Source organism: Acinonyx jubatus, chromosome A1 (genome assembly GCF_027475565.1).
Source record: "Acinonyx jubatus isolate Ajub_Pintada_27869175 chromosome A1, VMU_Ajub_asm_v1.0, whole genome shotgun sequence".
In the NCBI taxonomy this organism is placed as follows: Eukaryota; Metazoa; Chordata; class Mammalia; order Carnivora; family Felidae; genus Acinonyx; species Acinonyx jubatus.
The window spans coordinates 4,399,045-4,420,420 of NC_069380.1; the positions used below are offsets into that span (position 1 = coordinate 4,399,045).

Genomic DNA, 21,376 nt, shown 5'->3' on the forward strand with positions numbered 1-21,376 from the left:
TGGAGCAAATCCAGGTTCTGGCCAGGGTTGCAGGGTGAAGCGTGGTACTGTTCACGACGAGGATCAGGCATTTCACAAATATCTAGAGAATCACCTGTATACCAAGTGTCTAGAGAGGATAGTTTCATATTAGCTTATAATAAAGGAGCTTCTGACAACGTATTTTATCTTTTCTATTTCTATATTCACCAAAATAAATTCTGGCCTATACCTAGCTTCCTAAGTGGATCTACCTACCAAGCCAAAGTTGCAGATGACTGACCCTAGTTACTTTGCTAGACAGCTCCTACCATAAATTAACAAACTGAGACGCTACTCTTGAAACTGGTGAATTTGGTAGGATTAATCTATTTCTTAGTGGCTGTATCTGAGAAACTGGAAAATAGTTTCTAAATCTGCAAGGCTCATTTCCCCTAGATGTTCTCTAGGACTTTGGCTCTAGCGGCCAGCACCAAAATCAAGAACTGCCAACGAAAGGACCTATAAGAGAATAAGGCAGACAACCAGAAACCCAGTAAACGCCCTGGAACCAAATGAGAGCGAGGGTCCTAACACCTTTTGGGGGCACACCACCACTTGGGCATCCTTCTGGACATAAAGACACTTAAGTCTGTACTATAAGATCATGCAATCGTTTAATCTTATGATTGAAAACACCACCTAAGTGTTTTAAGATGGGGTATCCTTTGAAGTCCGCATCGATCTATTTAATTGAGCTCCATAAGTTAGCAAATAAAAAAGTAAACTGTAATGTTAACACTGATGGTTAAATTACCACCTGCCAGATCAGTCCTCCACTGAGCTTCCTTAAAGGCTGCTTCAAACGGAGAAGCCCACTTTCCGTAGAATAGAAGCAGCCTTCACACGAGTATATATGAACATACATAGTTAATATACGTTTATAGGTGTGTGTACATGTATGAGTGTGTGTGTGTGTGTGTGTGTGTGTGTGTGTCTTCTATCAACTAACCAACAAAAATACTGGATTGCCGAGAAATGTCAGATTCAGACATATGGATCAAGTATTTCAATACTTTATTCACCAAACCCAAGAATCAGAACCAAGTCCAGGGATAACAAACAAGACTATATGTACCTTCAGCATATAACAAGAAAGTTCTAGAGTCAAAAGATAAGGACCCCAGCTGATAGATTGTTTACATTATAATAAAAATATTCCGCGGTGCCTGGGTTGATCAGTCAGTTAAGCGTCCGACTGGACCTTAGGTCACGATCTCACGGTTCGTGAGTTTGAGCCCCGCATCAGGCTCCGTGCTGACAGCTCGGAGCCTGGAGCCTGCTTCGGATTCTGTGCCTCCCTCTCTGCCCCTTCCCCGCTCATGCTCTGTCTCTCTCTCTCCCTCAAAAAATAAACATTAAAAAAAATATATAAAAGTGTCACTTACAGAATTTTGAGGATTTAGTTTCATTTTCATCCCTCGTATCATCTCAAAGTCTCTTATAGTTCTGTAAAACAAGTTTATTAGGACAAAATTTTAATAATTACATTAATAATTTTGTTTACGTACCTTTCCGATATTCATGATAAAATCAGAAGTAATTTGTAGTGCAAATGTAAGCCAGTGTTAATCCACATTTTACCTGTGTTAAAAGGGATGTCAATATATCATTAGTAAATTACTGCCATTTCTACCTTAAAAACATCCTAGCAGACAGATAAAGGTTTTGATAGTATTAAAGCCTGGGAAAATGAGCAATGTTACACAAACATGCAAAGTATTCACCAGAAAACTTAAAATAACTGCTTTTTGCTACACATTAAGAAGGTAAGAGACTAACAAATAACTTTCTACAAGAAAAAACATGAACAGAGATTATATTTAAGATTTCCATTCATATTTTTTCCCCAAAGAAAACTCTAGCTGGGCAATACTCAAATATGTGCTTAAAATTATAGAATATGAAGTTTCTGTTAGAATTAACACCTATATATATATATATATATATATATATATATATCCATAAAAATCTGAAGATATGTTTGCTCAAAATACAATCTATAGCTACAGAGAAGGGAAGAAAGAATACTAACACTTTCCTAATAAAGCAGAGTATATTCTCAACTAACCGCATAATTAATACTTCCTTTTCATTCTATCAAAGCCACAGTGATTCACTAGATTAAAAGAAAATTTTAAAATTTAAAATATAATCCAAGTTAGAGAGGACTGGGTGCTAAGGAGTGAATTTATAATAATAGAAAATGGAAATCTGAGATAAATTCAACGTGTTGGTGGTCAAAAGGCAAAGGAAATTCCAGGCAGCATAATAAGGCAGCCGTGACATGCCTCCTTCTGGAACCATCGGTCTCTGAAGGCTGCCAGAGTGTGGCCTCTCAACAAAGCACGAGAGAAGCACCGGCAAAGGACAAGTGACACGATCAAGAATGGAAGGCAGGGCCACAACAAAGGAACTCAAATGGGGAGGCAGATCATTCTTAAGATCAAAAACACAGCTCAATCTACCACATCCATGAGCCATGTACATTTAGGCCAAAAGAACAACACGACTTTATGAGCTTGTAAAATTGGTGGCAGGAGTCGAAAATATCTAGTTCCAAAAAGGTTTGGGAAACATTTTTTAATTGCACGTCAATGATGGGTTCCTAAGACAATGAACTGGTTAATCAGAGGGGACAGCCTACGTTTTCAAGACTGTCACCTTGGGAAGACAGCTATGTGCTTTCAAAGCATTCCTCTTCGTTAATCCAATCTCCCGACTCGGCCACAGATCTGACTCGATATTCCCACACTTACATTCTTAACAGGTCACCTTCAAATTTTTTATAAATTTATATAAAGGCGCCGGGGTGGCTCAGTCAGTTAAGCGTCCGACTTTGGCGCAGGTCACGATCTCACAGTTCATGGGTTCGAGCCCCACATCAGGCTCTCTGCTGACAGCTCAGAGCCTGGAGCCTGCTTCAGATTCTGTCTGTGTCTCTCTCTCTCTGCCCCTCTCCTGCGTACGCCCTGTCTCTGTCTCTCAAAAATGAATAAAATGAATTTTAAAAAAATGAAAAAGAAGAAAAACCTACATGATACACATCTGAAGAGTAGTACAAAAACTAACCTTTCAGAAAGTTTTTCTGATAGCTTCTCAAGGAACTGCATGACCGTCTCTAAAATGAAATCCAAAAGAAAATGTCTTTAATTACATAAAATATAATGAACATACCTGTTAAAATTAGAATGTAATAGTCATAATCTATACACTCTAATGCCCTTAAAGAGATCATTTTCAAATGCCCTCAAAGAGATATGTCGGGGTTGCTAACATATCCTAGGCATAAGTATTTCCAAATGATGATGATCAGTTTATCAGAAAACAAATTTAACGAACATAGTAGTAATCCAAACCCTTCGATTATACACCAGAGGAAGGAGTGAAGGGGGAGGTTAAAAAAAAAAAAATCCAAATTTTCAATGTGTTTCTATCTACTCATATGTGTAAGAGAAAAAATACGTTTCTTAGACCTGCTTAATTTTGCCCGAGTTTCAAAAAAAATAGCCAGACTCTGATTTGTTCATAAAAATCAGTGTAATTTTGAAGCATGAGTCACTGAAAATTAGATTTTAAAAAATCAATGTTTTTCCAGAGAGCTATATTTCTTTTCTATAAATAGCTGCAGAATAATCTATTCAGGATCAACACCAAAAGAAAATAAACAAAATTAGAACCTTAGAAATTTAAGCTCCGCTAGGATTTTTTTTTTTTAATCACTTAAAGACTTCAGCCATAGTCATTATATACTACAAACTCATAAAGGCAATATGGTACAGCTATCATTATTGCCCATGACGGGGAATTTTTCATGTGTACTTTTGAATTTGCCACTTTCCGCCACTGATTTATGTGTAGAGTTTTCACATGCGTTTTAGAGTTTGCCACAAACACTGTTTTTATATTTTCCAGATGATCTTGTATATGGTTTTAAGTTTCTCGCCGTCTCCAATTTATCTCCTTTCTGAGTAAAATAAAAGCCTGAGAAAAGAACGGAGGTTAACCTAAACCAAGAAGCTCTGGGGTTTCTTGCCACTATCGATATTTAACAGGCCTTGTAAACAGTAATCTTGGAAACACTGCCCCATGTGCCATATTAAATGGTATTAGGCCTTTTAGGAAAAAAACATTATTTCATTAAAAATGAAAGCTTATTTTAGGATATCATACCAGCTGCCATAGAGAAGTATGTTCAAGTAAGTCTGTGCATGCTTTTATTTCTAAGTGAGATTTTTACTCACTTTCACCCATTTTTGTTTTTCTAGCTATCTTACATGTGAAAGATCTACCTCAATCTACCTGGAAAACTGTCATATTGAAAAGAATGAGGGGCACCCGGGGGGCTCGGATAAGCATCTGACTTCAGCTCAGGTCATGATCTCACGGTTCGTGGGTTCGAGCCCCATGTCAGGCTCTGTGCTGACAGCTCAGGACCTTCAGCCGGCTTTGGATTCCATGTCTCCCTCTCTCTCTGCCCCTACCCCACTCACGCTCTGTCTCTCTCTGTCTCAAAAATAAATAAACATTAAGAAATAAAAACAATAAAAATAGAATAGAATAAAATAAAATAAATAAAATAAATAAAGTAAAATAGATAAAATAAAATAAAATAAAATAAAATAAAATAAAATAAAATAAAATAAAATAAAAGAATGGGTTTGAAAGCCCCTGAAAACAAATAAACGCCTCACTGGAAAATTATTTCCTAATTCACCTGCCATATGAGTGCCCACCTTAACCTTGGTTTATATCCCTTCCCACCTCCTTCTCTCTGCTGAAAGTTCACCATTTCTTCACCACTGATTTCCAGTTTCACCTCCCTCATAAAACCCTCAACAACTACATAGCATCTGACAAACTTCCCGAACTCCTAAAATCCTCTAGCATTGTTCTGTCTATACTTACCACTCGTTTGGCACTGAAAAGACACTGACCTGCGTTACTGTTTATATTTAGATCACTGAGCTCCCCAACTAAATTTTAAATTTCTTAAGGACACAAACTCATATCCTCTGTGGCTCTGTGCACAACAGCCCAACTCTAACATACGACCATGCTAACCACCTGGCGAGCAGTGGATTTGCTCGTAATGATACCTGGCATTAGCAGCTGCAAGTCCGGTGGGTTGGAGAATCCACACTGTTCACCCCAGCAGTCAATCCTCGACCTTCTTTAGATTTCACATGTCCTCAGCATTTGAGTCAGCTGATCACTGTCCTCCCCTTAAGTCACTTCCTGGCGTGGCCTCCAGGACCACCCACTCTGTTCACTTTCCTCCTCTTTCATTGATGCTCCTTCTTCGCGGCCATGACTGGCTTTTCCTCATATCCCTGATGTCTTAAACTTGGGAGAGCCCAGAGCTCAGTCCCTGGACTTCCGTTCTTCTTCAAATGCACTCACTCCCCTGGACACCTCAGACAAACTCATGCCCTAAAATACAGACCCTAATTTATCTCTCTGGCTCAGAGCCCTCTCCTCAACTCCTGCCTACTCAACATCACCATGTGAACACCAATTGGCACCTCAACTTAACTTGAACCAAACGAAGCCTCCAGGCCCCTCCCTCTTAGTTGACAGCAACTCACTATGTCTTTTCAGTTGATCAGCTTAAAAATCTTGGTTCCCCTTCAAAATGCTGTGTCTCTAGAATCTGACACCTCCTATGACTCCACTGCCACCACTTTGGTCAAGCCGCCATCTTATCACGATTACTGCAAAACCCCTTCTGACAGGCCTCTCCTCCACCCTTGCCTCTCTGCAGCCTATCTCGGTGTCAGCAGGACATGACCTGCCATCAAAATGTAAGACAGATCACCCTACTTCTCTGCTCAAACCCCCAAATGACTTCCCATCTCACTTGAGGAAAAGCCCTGAACACAGCTCCTCCTTGCGTCTGCCTCCACCTCTTCCCGCTCCCCTCGCTCACCCCACTTGCCACTTTGCCCTTTTTGCTTCTCAGATGTGTCCAGCTACCTAGGGTCCTCTGCCCTTGCCGTGCCTCCATCTGGAACTTTCTTCCCCTAAGAGCCACAGGCTTATTCCTGCACCTCCTTCAAGTCTATGCTCATTTGCCCCGCCCCCAGCCCCGTCAACTCTGTTTAAAATCCACACACGTTCACATTCCTTAACCCCTTCCCCATCCAGTTTTCTCTACAGCTTGTATTAACTAATAAAATACTGTGTTCTTTACCTATTTATGTCGGTCTTATCTCCCTTACAGAAATATAAACCGCTCCAGAGCAGGAATTTCCATCTGTGTTACACACTGATTTATTCCTAGGGCCTACAATAATATCTGACACATCGTGGGCACTCGGTAAATACTTGTCAAATCAATGGCTGATGACAGAGAATGAAGATGATGCCTTTTATACATCTGTTTGGTCTCAAACAGCCTACAAAGACCACACACTTAGGGCATGGGTTTAGGGTTCAGCCCTGACACTTTTTGGCACAATAACTAACCCTGGGTTCCTATCCTATATAAAGTGGATACGAACATCTACCTCACAGGGCTGTGGAGGCACTGAATAATGGCCCAGAGTAAGCATCATACTATTATCACAGCGGACCCTTGAACAACACGGGTTTGAACTGTGTGGGTGCACTTACACATGGATATTTTTCAACAGATACAGTATAGTACTATAAACGTACTTTCTCTTACGATGTTCTAACATTTTTCCTCCAGTTTACTTTATTATAATACAGTACATAATACATATAACGTACGAAATACGGATGACAAACCGTTTGTCATTGGTAAGGCTTCCAGTTGACAGTGGGCTGTCAGTAGTTAAGTTTTGGGGAGTCAAAAGTTACATGTGGATTTTCAACTATGCGGGGGGGGGTGTCAGCACCCCTGCACTGTTCAAGGGTCAACCGTACATAAAATAATAACAAGAAAACATCCTAACAATCTGGTGACCACAATGACCACAGAAAAACATACAAATTGTCGTACGATCTATTTAGGAGCTAAATGGGGTGTAACAAATTGTTCAGAGACAAGGGCATCTAAGGGAAGTGAAAAGTGAAAAGGCTTTGTGAAAGACGTGGGTTTGGGGCTGAACGCTGAAAACCGTATAGGATTTGAACAGACAGACTGGGACGGGGGAGCTGTTCCCCATGCAGGGAACGACATGAGCAAAGGGGGGGAGTGAGATGTGCCTATGGCTTCGCAGAGAGCCTCGAAGGGTCAAGGGAGACGGCTGCTTGCAAAAGAAACGGCCATTTTTAAGAACACTTTGAAGAAGACAGGAACATACTAGAGAGAGAAGGGATACGCACGGAAGGAATAAAGACAGAACAGAATCAACGATGTGATCTTCCGCCCACACAGAGTTCATTTCCAGCGTTCCCTCTCAACCCGTGAAGGGCACGTCCGCCCAGATGCTCAACCGGAAACCGAGGGTAGCCAGCACACCGTGTCCTCCTCCCTCTCAACCCACCACCAAGTCTTGGAGGTTCCAGCTCCGACAGGTATCTTGAACTGAACAGTTCCAGCATCACAACTACCTGCTCCTGACCCTGTGTGAACTATCATGGCAATTTAATATGCCTTTGAACAAACCTACTATATACGCTTATATTTGTACTACCGTGTAACGTTTCCTTTATATACCATAAATCATAAAGAGCTCAGCAGAGCACAAGGCAAGACTTTCACAAACCCCAGGATGCTTCTTCCCACCTTCCCATCCAGCACTCTTCTCTCTGAAAAGGAGGTTCATATACCCACATGCTTTTATAGTCCTAGCCTATATTCAACCTTGTCTTCAGCAGACACATTGATCTTTCCCCTCCTCTCATCCTAATCCTAACCGACGTGGTTGGGTTGAACACAGAAACTGGCTGACTTAAAATGAACAGAATTTAAATTAGCATCAATGAAAATTTAAGTATGACTTCACTCTCGACGTGCACAAGAAATAAACTACCTCAGTTGGAGAGAATAGATTTCCAATTACTGGCCCTATTTAAAGGTCAGGCCTATCTAAACAGGCAGAAAATCTCAATAAGTGGGGCTCTGAGGATATTAAAAGAGAATGCTAATTTAGAGCCATGTAAAATAGAAGCTGAGTTTTGCGAAAATCCTGTTTTAAAAAGCTGGGTAAACGAGCTTACCTGGACTTTGGGCTATTGTTCCTTGGAGGGCTCTGTGGGAGTACGTGGAGTACCCCACTAACTTTGCCAGCAGGTCTCTGTTGCTGAGCAATTCCTCCAAACATCTCAACTGACCAGCATTGGGATAAAGAAAAATTTTATAAGCGGCTTCTCGCACCTACATTTAAAATGTAAACGGTAGAAGGTATAATAAGTACCATGACACGGAGGCCCACGCAATAAAAATATAGGCTAACTCTCACCCCCTCTGTTCTACAGGTGATCACTACTTTAAAATGAAAGTAAGGGATGGGCCACCTGGGTGGCTCAGTCAGTTAAGCGTCCGACTTCGGCTCAGGTCATGATCTCATGGCTCGTGAGCTCAAGCCCCAAGTCGGGCTCTGTGCTGACGGCTCGGAGGCTGGAGCCTGCTTCGGATTCTGTGTCTCCCTCTCTCTCTCTCTGCCCCTCCCCAACTTGTACTCACGTGCGCTCTCTCTCTCTCGCTCAAAAATAAACATTAAAAAAAATAATAAAGGGTTTACACAGAGTGAATAAAGCTTTTAGATTCAGAAACTAGCATGGGGTATAAACACATACTTGACTGAGTTCTCGGTCATGGGTTCTGGGGGGACATACCCAACCATACCCAATTTTACCCAACACACGTGCTATTAAAGCACCTTTAACCAGGTAAAGACTACAGGCAGTAAGAATCTGGGTAGTCTAGAATGTAACTGTTATATATTTCTTTATCGTACTTCAAAAATGAGTTCTCGGGGCCCCTGGGTGGCTCAGTCGGTTGAGCGTCTGACTTCGGCTCAGGTCATGATCTCACAGCTTGTGAGTTCGAGCCCCACGTCAGGCTCTGTGCTGACAGCTCAGAGCCTGGAGCCTGCTTCTGCTTCTGTGTCTCCCTCTCTCTCTGCCCCCAACCCACTTGTATTCTGCCTCTGTCTCTCTCAAAAATAAATAAACATTTAGGAAAAAAAATTTTTTTAATAAAAAAAAATTTAAATGAGGAGTTCTTTATGAGATGAATAATTAAACCATTTTCATATTCAAAGCATTTACAGAATTAATAATCCCACAGTCCAATTTTAGGGCTTAGTAACACTCAGGCATTTTTAAAGGTATAATTACATTATCACTGAATTTTGGGTTCAAACGGTAGCAAACACAGATGAGACCTAGACTATAAAGCGAGGGGAATACACATACCAAGTCATCTGGAGATTCTGCGTGTAGACCATCAACTATCACGTGATTTCCAGCGACTACAAAGTTTTGATGAATGTGTTCTGGCAAGAGATGCTTCTCAATCTTGTTGGGAAAGTTAGTTCCCGTGAGAAATGTATTACTCAAATCCAAGATTTTAACATTCAGGTCCACTGCTCTCTTACGCTACATGCGGAGGGAGTAAAAGTTATTTAAAGGCATTTAAAGTAGTATTTCACAACTGACTTAACAGACCATCTATTAAGACAGTAAAGCAACATATTGAATAAGATACTAAATATATTAAATGAAATGAATATTGAGTATATTGCTTGTGCCATAAATATATAATAATATACTACGAACTATGTGAATTCTATTTTTGATATGTATTTAATATCTTAACAAAATGATTATCCTATGGTTTTTATAGTGTTTCTATGCTTAATGTTTACGTATGTTCTAGAGCTCTGTTATGCCTAGGTTATATAATCTTTGCAATTCACAACATTGGGAGGTACACAATCCTTCCCTATCCCCCCAAAAACCTCTTAGTTAAGCGAATCAGAGAATAGCAGGTAGTTGAGTCTAATCAATATGATACTTATAAGTGTTTGTGGGCTAAAAAGAGTAAGTATTTGAAGGACACATTTGAAAACATCCTCGATCCTAAAAGATTAGACAGAAAGGTCAAAGGGAAGGAAAGGAATTACTGTAAGTCTTCACAAGAGCGTAACGAGCATGCAGAGGGTCCCCACGTTAGCAGTTCTGCCTCTGCACACACTTGATTAGCTAGCGAAGGCCAGCAGGGGTGGGGGGGCAGAGCCAGACGGAGCCTGCAGGGCCGACTGTATGCCACGCCTGGCACCCGTCAGCCCGCCGAGCCCCTGACCATGATATTGGACGGTGTTGGCACACCTATGTGGGGTTTTTTCTTGCAGTCACGCCTTGAGGATATACAATCCCCTAAGAAAGCATGTATTAGCCGAGGGGTGACACAGATGTTTTGAATGAAACCTAACTACAGTGCACATAATCAGCCAGCTCTACTGGAGGACGAGGATGAATTTGCAGTTATCGTTCCTAGGAAACTAGACGGGCATGTGGACCTGTGAAAGGCTTCGGGTGAAATCAGATGCACGTCTTTCTGGGAAGGGGGTCAGTAGCTCTCAGCACATTCTGAACTGTACTATGACCCAAAAACATGGTTAAGCAGCACTAATTTTTTTTTTTAAAGGTATTTAAGAGGGGCGCCTGGGTGGCTCAATTGGTCGGGCTTCCAACTTCGGCTCAGGTCGTGATCTCGCGGCTTGTGAGTTCGAGCCCCGCGTCGAGCTCTGTGCTGACAGCTCAGGGCCTGGAGCCTGCTTCGGGTTCTGTGTCTCCCTCTTTCTCTCTACCCCTCTCCCACTCATGCTCTGTCTCCCTCTTCTCAAAAATAAATAAAAATATTAAATTTTTTTTTAAAAGGTATTTTAGATGGTGATGTACACTTGATAAGATGCTGGGGAAACAATTAAGTATATGTTAATAACCAAAAATTCTACAATATAGAAAATTCAAACTTCGTGGGAAAACTGAGTTTCCAGATACTTCAAGGTCTTTATTAGTCCAGATTTCCTGTTGCCTATTTTGTTTCTACTATGACCATTTATCACCACCTAATGGTAATCATTGGAATAACCCAAAAAGGCAAAAGATGGGGAATAGCACTACAGTTCCAAAATGTTCCACAAAACCTTGACTATGAAAAAATAAAGTGATGAGATTATTTCAAAGAATTTACCACCTGTTAAAGTCCCCCTGGAATTAAAAACTGGGTTTCCTTCCTGCCCTCACCAATTTTCTAGGCATAGAATCTCATCATTCTGGGATAAAGATGCAGTATTCGCACTTCTAAGAATTCTATGAGATTGTTGTGCTAAGTTATCAAATGATTGCTAAAAAATATATACATCCATTAATTTTAAACTTTTAAATTATATTCATGCAATACCTTTACAATAAAATAAGAAATAACGTGGGAAGAATACAGAAAAAAATATACAGGCCTTTATAATCTGTACATTATGTTGGTGGCTTTCTTTCAAGCTCTCTCTTTTAAAAAGGGTAACGTGTCTCCTCTTACCTGTCTTAGTGGCGCACCTTTGAGAACAGACAGAAATTATAAGAGAGAAGTTCAGCAGATTTACTTGACTTGCATGTTTAATGCTCATGAGTTCCCAGGGAGTTACTTGCCGGGCGGGGGGCAGCTACCCTTGTAAGAACACTCAAGACATAAAAGCAGCAAGTTCAATGCTGGCAAAACTGACCTTGACCTGACACCCAACGCTTCTGGGTAAAGTTTCAAAAACATGGTTCCTGAAGATTACATAAGATAATAAGACTGTTCACCTACTTTCTCTACCAAGAACGACAGTATTCTCCACTATCTTCCTTCTGAATATCAGACCTGATTAGTATTAGCTAGTATTATTATGATTCCCATACAGTCATTCAATATTTGCTGAGGCCAAAACTGGAAAAAAACATGACCCATGTTCTTGGTCCTTGAGAAGCCTGTAATTTAGACAAGTAACGCACAGGAACCGCTTCGAGAAAAGGCAGGAAGAGGTAAATGCCATGTGCATGAAATACATAAAATGGGAGTTCAGATGAATACAAACTTTCATCTGGGGAACTGGTAAGAGCTTCGCAGACACGGTGGTCTGAGGATGAAGGCTGGGCGGGGGCTTGCGGCAGGCGGGCCGGGTGAGCAGACAGCAGGAGGAGGATGGGGACCACGCACGAAAGTGGTCCAACGGTGTCACGAGTTACGGGGGAGCACAGGGAAGGCTGGGAAAGCACCGCCACCGACACTCTTCGTTACGTATTAGCTGCCATCGATACTTTTTCAATAGGCAATGGAGAGTGACTGAAAGGTTCTGGGCAGGACAGTAAGGATCACACCAAGACTTTAAGGAAATCACTCCAACGTTCACAGACAGGTCAGACTGACCAGCAGACAACCCGAGCCGGATTGGCGAGCAGCCTCTGGAGTCCAAGCCTCCTGCAGCTACTGGCCCTGTGACCCTGGGTAGATCACAGAAACTCGAGGTGCCCCCGTCCCTCATCTACAAAACGGGAGTGACAGCAAGCGCCTCAGAGAGGCTATAAAGATGTGATGAAACACACATGCTTCAAACAGCAAATGCTTAATTATCAATTGCTTAACCATCAATTATAATGAGCGTCAGCAAGACCAGGACCTTCAGGACAGCCCAGTGTGGCGATAAGGTTCAAGGTGAGCTGTTGGGGGGGGTGGGGGGGGGGGCGGGGACAGATGCAGAGGCTCTACAGAACAATCCAATCCAAGGATTCTGTCACGAATTGCGGCATAAAAGTACTGGGAATAAAAAAACGCAAACTAACCCCCAATTTTTATTTGAGTGACTCAGAGAACAGCGGACTCATTATACCGAGAAGTGGTAATAAAGATGTGGCTTGAAGAGAGGCCGATTTTAAGCAACATGAATTTACAGTAGGGCCTGTCAGCCTCTCAAGACTGCTGGGAGGCATGTGTGGACTCAGGGTTCGGTCAGGAGTCTCGTGCTGAGCCCTTAAAGCCACATAAACACATCCACGTGTTTACAAGCGGCCCCAGCATTACTCAAACCCAGCACCAATCAAAATGATGTTACCTGTTGTAGATGACACATACCCTCAAAACTGTGACCTCTACTTTCTAGAATACTCTGACGAACTAACCTCTATTAACAGGTAAGTGGATTTGTGTTCTATTTATTAGGAGAAACATACCTACAAAAAAAAAAAAAAGCATAACCATAATAGACTGCAGGCAAGTAGGGAGATAACTGTGGAGTGGGCAGATTTTCAGGGGTGGTCAACTCACCCCCATTCTCCCAGCCCTCATACTGAAATGAGGCATTCAAGTATCGTAGGATACTGCGTTCTAGAAGAAGAAGTGGCCAGGGCTAGAAAATCTGGATACTAAGGATGAGAACTTGAGCAGATCACTTTGTCCTATTTCCGGATCTGTGAAAGGAGGGGTGTGAACAATGCATAAGGTCGCTCCTGTCCCAGGGTAGACACTGTAGACCCCCTGCTTCCTGTTTCCGGAACAAAACCGTGTGGATCTGTCAAAGACGTGTGTAATGTGAACACGCGCACCTCTGTCAAGTTCTTAACAATGTTCCCTGTGCGTCCACTTCCAACCTCGACCTTCACAACTCTCAGCCTTCCTGCTCACGTGCCTCTTTCCCGATATTGCCCATCTAAATGCACATCTAAAACACCCCCAGTGTCTCAAGCAAGGTCTTAATTCCAAATCGTCACGGGTGGCAGACTTGCAGAGTCTGAGCACTACATTCAGACACAACTAATCGAAGTATCTCGCGACACAAACAGCCTAAGAGTTTTTATGACAAACGAATTTAAGCAACACACAAGGGCGACAGCAACAAAGAAACCAACTGGACGTTAGCAAAACAAGAGGAAAAAGCAGAGAAGAAATATTCACCTTCTCTTTGTCTAGGTGGATTCCGCTGATTTCAAAATCAAACATAAACAGTTCAGCCACTCGCCTATAAACAAAACGAACCCAGGTTACAATGGGTAACAATAATTATTCACATAATCACTTTCTTGGTAAATAAATTGGACTTTTCAACCATACTCTGCAAAAGTCAGATGTATCAACACACACACACGCGCGCGCGCGCACTTTCTTTAAAACCAGGAGCTTAACATCTTAGAAGTCAGTCCAAACATCTAGCTGACGGACTGGGCTTTTAAGCTCTCCGATGGGCGATTTAGTATCATATACATCATGCTAACTGTACAATAAGTCTTAAACTGACAATTTTAACTGACAAAGGAATGACAATTTCTCCAATGAGGCCAATTTATCTGCCGTGGTTTTGTTTGTTTGTTTGTTTGTTTTTTCTGGAAAAGATGGACATCTTTTTGACTGTCCACCATCTTTCCTTCAAAAAAACACTTGCTGCTGCAACCCACCAAATAACTACTTGCGGGCTGTACACATGCTAAGTGCAAGTAGGTAAAACTCTATAATCCAGCATGTATATTTAACGGAACTACAGAGTATCATAGACTGCTTGTGGGTAAAGACGTGTGTGTTCCACAAGGCACGGGTCCCAGAAGGAAACCGATACTTTTTGAATGAATGAACACAAGGTTAAAGATACAACAAGTGTCCTAACAAGGATACAAATGAAGAATTTGGGAACTTCAAAGAGAGACCATCAGAAACATCCTTCCACAGGTCAGCACTATGTGAACCATCACCCTTCATTCCTGCATCGCTGTTAAAAGGCAGGTTCCTTACTTATCTGCTCCCATCCACCTAGCGCTGTATCTGCTAAGACTTGAGATGGAAGGTTCCCTCACCATTTCCAGAATTCATACTAGCGTGCACCGTAGAAAGCAACATCTTTTTTCTTCGCATTTTTTTAAATATAATTTATCATCAAGTTGGCTAACATACAGCGCATACAGCGTGCTTTTGGTTTTGGGGGTGGATTCCCATGATTCATCGCTTACATACAACACCCAGTGAGAGCAAGGTTTTTAATAATCATCAAATGCATCTGCAGACTTAAAAACATGCCCTAATTTTCCCCACCTTTCCTTGATGTAACAATTTCATCAGGACATTAAAAAGAACCGGAAACCATGGAGCAGAAAGTATCTTGAACAACATCTAACGGAAGGGGTACCTTTTCATTAATTTTCTCCGGTAATATGTTATGCTTAGAAGTCCATCTCTCCCTTCTTAGTTTTAAGCTAACTTGATGTTGTTTACTTTCCCGTTAGATACCAAAGGAACCCAAATACTGAATTCATACATGTACTAATTGAGAGAAAATTTGGCGAGCTATGGAAACAGGACGAGTACACACAGCTCTTCAAATCTACTTCAGTGGAGGGGCGCCTGGGTGGCGCCGTCGGTTAAGCGTCCGACTTCAGCCAGGTCGCGATCTCGCGGTCCGGGAGTTCGAGCCCCGCGTCAGGCTCTGGGCTGATGGCTCGGAGCCTGGAGCCTGGAGCCTGTTTCCGATTTTGTGTCTCCCTCTCTCTCTGCCCCTCCCCCGTTCATGCTCTGTCTCTCTCTGTCCCAAAAATAAATAAACGTTAAAAAAAAATTAAAAAAAAAAATCTACTTCAGTGGAAAACACGGTCCCTGATGTCCGGGAGATAAGGATCTAATACCACTCGTAAGTAAATCTGACCGGTAGATACGTTATCAGGGGATCAGGAAACGAGAGCGTATCTGAAAGCACTTCTGCCAGTATCAGTAACCTGTAAGTAACAAATAATGCACGTCACTTCTTTATTAGCATGGGAAAATTACTCCTTAAATGGTAGCTATTTATTTGGGTGGTGATGGGGAGGAGGACCAGAAGTGAGGCAATCACCCGAATTAACCCCTTCTTCCCTACACCACCAGCCTAGGCCAGGCTGCTGTAACCCTTGCCAGCCCTCCAGCCCTCCAGGACGACCTCTGTCAAGGTCAGCAGTCCTTAGTGTGATTAAACCGGCATCCCATGAATCACCCTATCCTCCGCTGCAAGGCCTCTGCAGGCTGTCCCCCACTACCAAGCAAATCAGGTTCCTCTGCTGTAGGCTCCGGAGGCATTTGTGATTTCCACTAAACAACCTTAATCCAAAAAAAAAAAAAAATCGTTGGGAGAACACAGAATCTTTGCAAAAGGTTATGTTGGAGCCACGTGAGGGAGTCATGGATGCTTAAACATAATAAGCAGAGAGAACGAAACACAGCGGCAACCAGTGTTTTAAGAAGTCAATACATGTATTACAGAGCGTGAAAAATAGTTACGATTAGCTTTACATGTAGAAGCCTGTTCCTTATTCATAGACTACAAACCTGTGAACGCCACCATGATAATTACTTATTTATTTCAACTCCTTCCAAACCCCAATAATTAAAAACATGAAACAGAGTACACTTGGACAATTTTTCAAAGGCCTTGTGCACGAGGTTTTCAGTTTTTCTTCCAACTGGTAGCAGCCACTTGAACATTAAATTCTTTGATGCTGTGCCGGAAGCGGGGTTTCTTGGCTGATGGGACTTGTTTTCTTTTCTCTTTAATGCTGCTGCATGCTTGGAACCAATTTCAAGTGTAACACCTCTTTCTGTCAATAGTAATTTTTTTAACTATTTTTTTTCGGGAATTAAGTTATCCAAATATTTGATCTACTTTCCTGGCTTTCCCTGACTCTTTAGAAAGGGTCTACTTATCTTCCTGATTATTGCCCACTATACTTTGAATGGACAGAATTAACGTTCTTCTAAAAATTCTGAAAATTCAACAGACCACATTAATAATTTAGTCACTCACCTTCTTTCTTAAATAATGTTAAGGGCTTCACTCGAGCCCCTAAAATATCCCCATTATCTCTATCTCACGGTGATCTCCCTTCCTGAACAGTCAACCAGAAAAACATTCCACTTTATCTTTTCTAGCAAAGGTATTTTCTGTTTGTTTTTATAAGACAAAAAAAGCAAAAAAAAAGATAACGGGGGTTGATAAATAGGGATGGAAATTTATTGTATAATGTAAGTTTATTACATTATATAATGTAGGTTTATTGTATAACAGCTTTACTGTAGAAATGTAGGAAAAAATTAAAATCGCTAATCTCAGCAAAGACAACCACTATTAAAGTTCTTATATTTCCCTCCAATCTATTTATGTTTTTAAGACGACGTGAAACTAACTACGATAAGGTTAGAGAAATTAGCACATAGTAGGTACTGGAAAAATGTTTGCTGAGTTTCCGAACGGACGTAAAGGGCACCGAATTCCTCACACTGGAACATCGCTCGCCCTGGCTGTTGGGCTGGGTGAGCCAGTGGGGGACACCCAACGGGATGTCCGTCCCGAAATGCACAGGCAGAGGCAGTATCTTTGGTCTCATGAAGACACTGTCTCAGTGACAACGAACGTGTGGCTAACACCAACAAGAGAAGACCTTCCCTTGGCTTCTATCCAGTTTACTCTCGGTTTATTACACTCCTTGTTTTGAGTAAGTGGGGGCCAACTAACATGGACGTTTGTATCCTGCTTTTTCTTGTGAAATTGTACCACACACACTGAACATTTCTTTAAATGCCATCAAAACCATGGCTTTTGACGTTCGTAACATTTGGTCCCACGAACTAAAAATATTTTCATTTTTCCCACTCTGTAATCTATGCTATGATAAAATTCCTTGCCACATAAACCTCTTTATCCTTTTCTTTATGATACCTTCCAAGAAACTGAGCAAAAAGGGATCCTCCATAACTATTTATCAACTGACACCTAACTAGAGGGGACCCATTATCCCAAACCATTAAAACACTATTCTTACTCTGTTTCTATTCTGTTAAGTGACGGGCTCTCTATCTTTCTTTAAGGATGGAAGGGTCTCATTCTTTGAATGGCTACTATGCGCAAGACACTGGCAAAGCATTTTACTTTCATTATTTCATTTAAACTTCATATGGGGCGCCTGGGTGGCTCAGTCGGTTGAGCGTCCGACTTCGGCTCAGGTCACGATCTCACAGTTCTTGAGTTCGAGCCCCGGGTCGGGCTCTGTGCTGACAGCTCAGAGCCTGGAGCCTGTTTCAGATACTGTGTCTCTGTCTCTCTCTCTCTCTCTCTCTCTCTCTCTCTCTGCCCCTCCCCCCAACATGCTCGCTCTCTCTCTCTCAAAAATAAAGCATTAAAAAATTTAAAAGTAGAAACATAAAAAATAACATAAAAATCCCGTTGGCATTTTTAGGAACATCTAGAAATGCGGTATGCATCCTGTCAGAACAAGTCCTTTGTACCTAAAATGGTCCGCTATTCCACTACAATTTTTATACATTAAATACAGAAAAGTCGATCTTTAGCAAAATCAGACAATAACCTGTGGTCGCTACTCAGTCAACACCAGCTGAGTATAAATGCAGCACAATGAGCAGGCATTCAGGCTCTCCTTGTTTTGCAAATGAAGACAGTATCAGGCTCAAGCCTAAAATCAGAGTGAAGACAAACCAGTCTGATGATACCACCAGCTTTCCCAGTATCCTCAGCACGAGAATTGACGAAGTGAAATAAGGTCAAACAAGTATCTGCATACTAGGAATTCGGGGGAAATTAATGCCCCAAAGACAGCCTCATTGCGCAATTCGTATGGCACGGTACTCATACATCAGATAAATAACAAAACCCCATTATTGACGGATCCCTGCAGAGCAGGGCTTCGTGGGGGCTCAGAAGCCCTGTGTGGAGACAGAAAGAAGGAAGCAGGAGGAGAGAGAATCGGAGAGTGAAAAGAAGTAAACAACACAAACAGGTAAGAAAACGTATACCCTCTGAGCCACGAGATGAGTAATATATAGATGGCTTAATGACAAAGTTATAAAATTATTAATACGTACATAAATGTGCGCAAAGAAACATGGTATCCAAGATCCTGTATCAAATATTTTGGGGGGCTGACCTAGAAATGTAGCTTTTTCAGTTCGGAATAATGAAGGTCATCTAAGGAACCAAAGGAAATCATTTCAAGGATCTTGACATCCCACCAGTCAATAAAATCAACTGGTTTCTATCTTCCGGTGGTATCGATGATGGAACTTCATGCATGAAGCAAAGTGTAATTCCCAACTGTTTAGAGGAATTCATTCCTTTGGTAAGCACCTACTACAGGCCAGGAACTGCTCTAGGAGCCGGGATTCAGCTCTGAACAAAACAGACCAGTTCCCTGCCCTCCCGGAGTTCCCCATCTAGGGTGGCGGAGAGACGTAAACAAATGAGCAAACAGAAATACTGGAAAAGGTCAGGACTAAGAAGAGAACACAAGCAGGGTAAGAGGACAGGGCATGACCTGGTACAGAGGAGGAGGAGTGAAGGCCTAAAGAAAGTGCAGGAGTCGTGCAGACTCCGGGAAGAAATGTTCCAGACGGAGGGGGCTGCGAGTGCGGGGACGCGGTGGGGGTGGGGGAGCCATCCGCTGGCCTCTGTGGTCACAACCATAAGGAACGCAAAGCCGTCAGTACCTGGTTTCTGGATCAAGGGAATCCACAAGTTTTTTGTCAGCTAGCAATTTTTGCAGACTTCGATATAATTCCACATTTGTGTTCAACCTAGAAAAATTACAGAGGGAAAAAAAACCAATTAAATGACTTTCTCATACCTTGTTTTTAGCGTTACATTAAGAGAACTGTGTGACATCCTAGCATGCACGCGCCCAGAGACCAACGTTCTGGGGGTTGGTTTTGTCTCTTCGTTTGGAAGAGAGAGAGCGTCACCGCAGTTAGAACAGAAACGGGGAGTCCGTCAGGCGGGGATGTCGGGGTACTGAGGGTTCTGAAAGGTAAGAGGATACATCTGAAGCCGCAACCAGCAGCTGGGAGCAGAAGAGCAGTCGGGAGGGAGGGGACGGGAGGAGCGTAGCTGGCCATCTGAGCCCGCTGCCATTGAGAACTCATTCCGTTAGCAATAGGCCAATGGCCACTTCTCTTTTGGTCCTTTTAGTGAGAAAGGAGCGAGGATGGGAGGAAGGATGGGCACAAAGATTTTGCGGTTCCCGAGTGAAGAGCCTAGAACCCGGGTAACTTTTGCCCTCCTGGGCCAGAGTGGCAGGCCCACACCGCCGGGAGAGTTCAAGGACACGGGCTTCAGGGACACGCCCTCGAGCTGCAACACCAACCCCACCCCAACCCCTACTCTGTGACCTCGGGCAAGTTATTTGAATCCCCCCAGCTTGTCCGGCTTCAGGTCACCCTAAGGGTTAAATGACATGCTACGTGTAGAGCACACACTCCCCACCCTAGTGGACAAACACTAGCCTTGCCAGCCTGCCCTTGCCCCCACCCCCAACCCCACCCCCAACAGCAGTTTTGCCCTCAGCCCGGGTCGCCATCCCACAGTCAGGTCCTCAGTCCTTCTTTCCCGGACGCCAAAAAGTCCTGGCACTCTCGGGGCTAAACAGTGAACTGGTGTGGGATACGATCTGCTCCCTGCCTGGTAGGTCCTCTGGGAAGGACAAGGCGGTAAGAACCATCAGCCAGTCCGTACTCAGGCACCTGAGGTCCCCAGTCAGTGCATAATCAAACACCTGCAGCTTTGTAGAAATTGAAGGGTTTCTGTTGCTGTGGTTCTCACCGGCCACCCCAGAGACCGAAGGGACTGAGGCACTCACCGCCACTGGGAGGATGCTCGCCCAGAAGGGCAGGCATACCACGGCTCCTGCACCCGGGCATCACTCCCAGGAAACCGGGAGAAAACCGACGTGGGCGCCTATCTCCCCCAGGCCTGCTCACCCTACGGGCCACCGCGTGTCACAAGGACAGGTTCAGAGGCAGCCCGCAGTGTCCTCCCTTCAGAGGTTTGACCCAACGTCCCACGTGATGTTTTGTGTCCTAAGATCCTGAGATAAGGTCTCTAGCCTACAGCTGGCATCGACTCTAAACAAACACACCTCATCTCAGGCTTCTATTTCCGCTACTGGAAATAGATTCCTCGAGGATCAACGGAAGCAGTTAAGATAGGACTCGGTTAAGGGCGCCTGGGTGGCTCAGTCGGTTAGCATCTGACTCTTAATTTGACCTCACGGTTGGTGAGTTTGAATCCCACATCAGGGGGATTCACTTTCTCGCGCTCTCTCTCTCCCGCAAAATAAATATATGTTGAAAATATATGTTGAAAATACATGTTGAAAAACAAAAAAATATGTTGAAAATATATGTTGAAACACATATATGTCTATGTTGAAATATATATTGAAAAACAAAAAAATATATGTTGAAAATATATGTTGAAATACACATATACGTATATATATATGTCTATGTTGAAATATATGTTGAAAAACAAAAAAAAAGATACAGCTCAGCTAGACCAAAGGAGAAAAGCAGCCCTGGTGCTGAGAATGGAGAGCAGGGCGGGGAATGGAGTGAAGGCTGCGAGTTCTGCCTCCTGACCCTCCCTTCAGGCCCTCGGCAGGCCTCGGG

The 21,376-nt window shown here is 42.8% G+C and overlaps 1 protein-coding gene across 4 annotated transcripts in view; it reads right to left on the reverse strand.

Moving 5' to 3' along the window:
• Positions 1–21,376, reverse strand: part of MIPEP (mitochondrial intermediate peptidase) — a 162,927-nt gene that overhangs the window by 133,817 nt on the left and 7,734 nt on the right. For all 4 annotated transcript variants that reach the window (XR_003421937.2, XM_015087410.3, XM_027064544.2 and 1 more), the window contains exons 4-9: positions 19,421–19,507; positions 13,865–13,928; positions 9,349–9,531; positions 8,149–8,305; positions 3,091–3,139; positions 1,407–1,467 (exon numbers count right to left, since the gene is read on the reverse strand). Coding sequence is in view for 3 of the 4 variants with exons in the window: in XM_015087410.3 (XP_014942896.2) it covers positions 1,407–1,467; positions 3,091–3,139; positions 8,149–8,305; positions 9,349–9,531; positions 13,865–13,928; positions 19,421–19,507 (601 nt within the window). In the remaining variant the exon portion in view is untranslated. The remainder of the gene's footprint in view (positions 1–1,406; positions 1,468–3,090; positions 3,140–8,148; positions 8,306–9,348; positions 9,532–13,864; positions 13,929–19,420; positions 19,508–21,376) is intronic.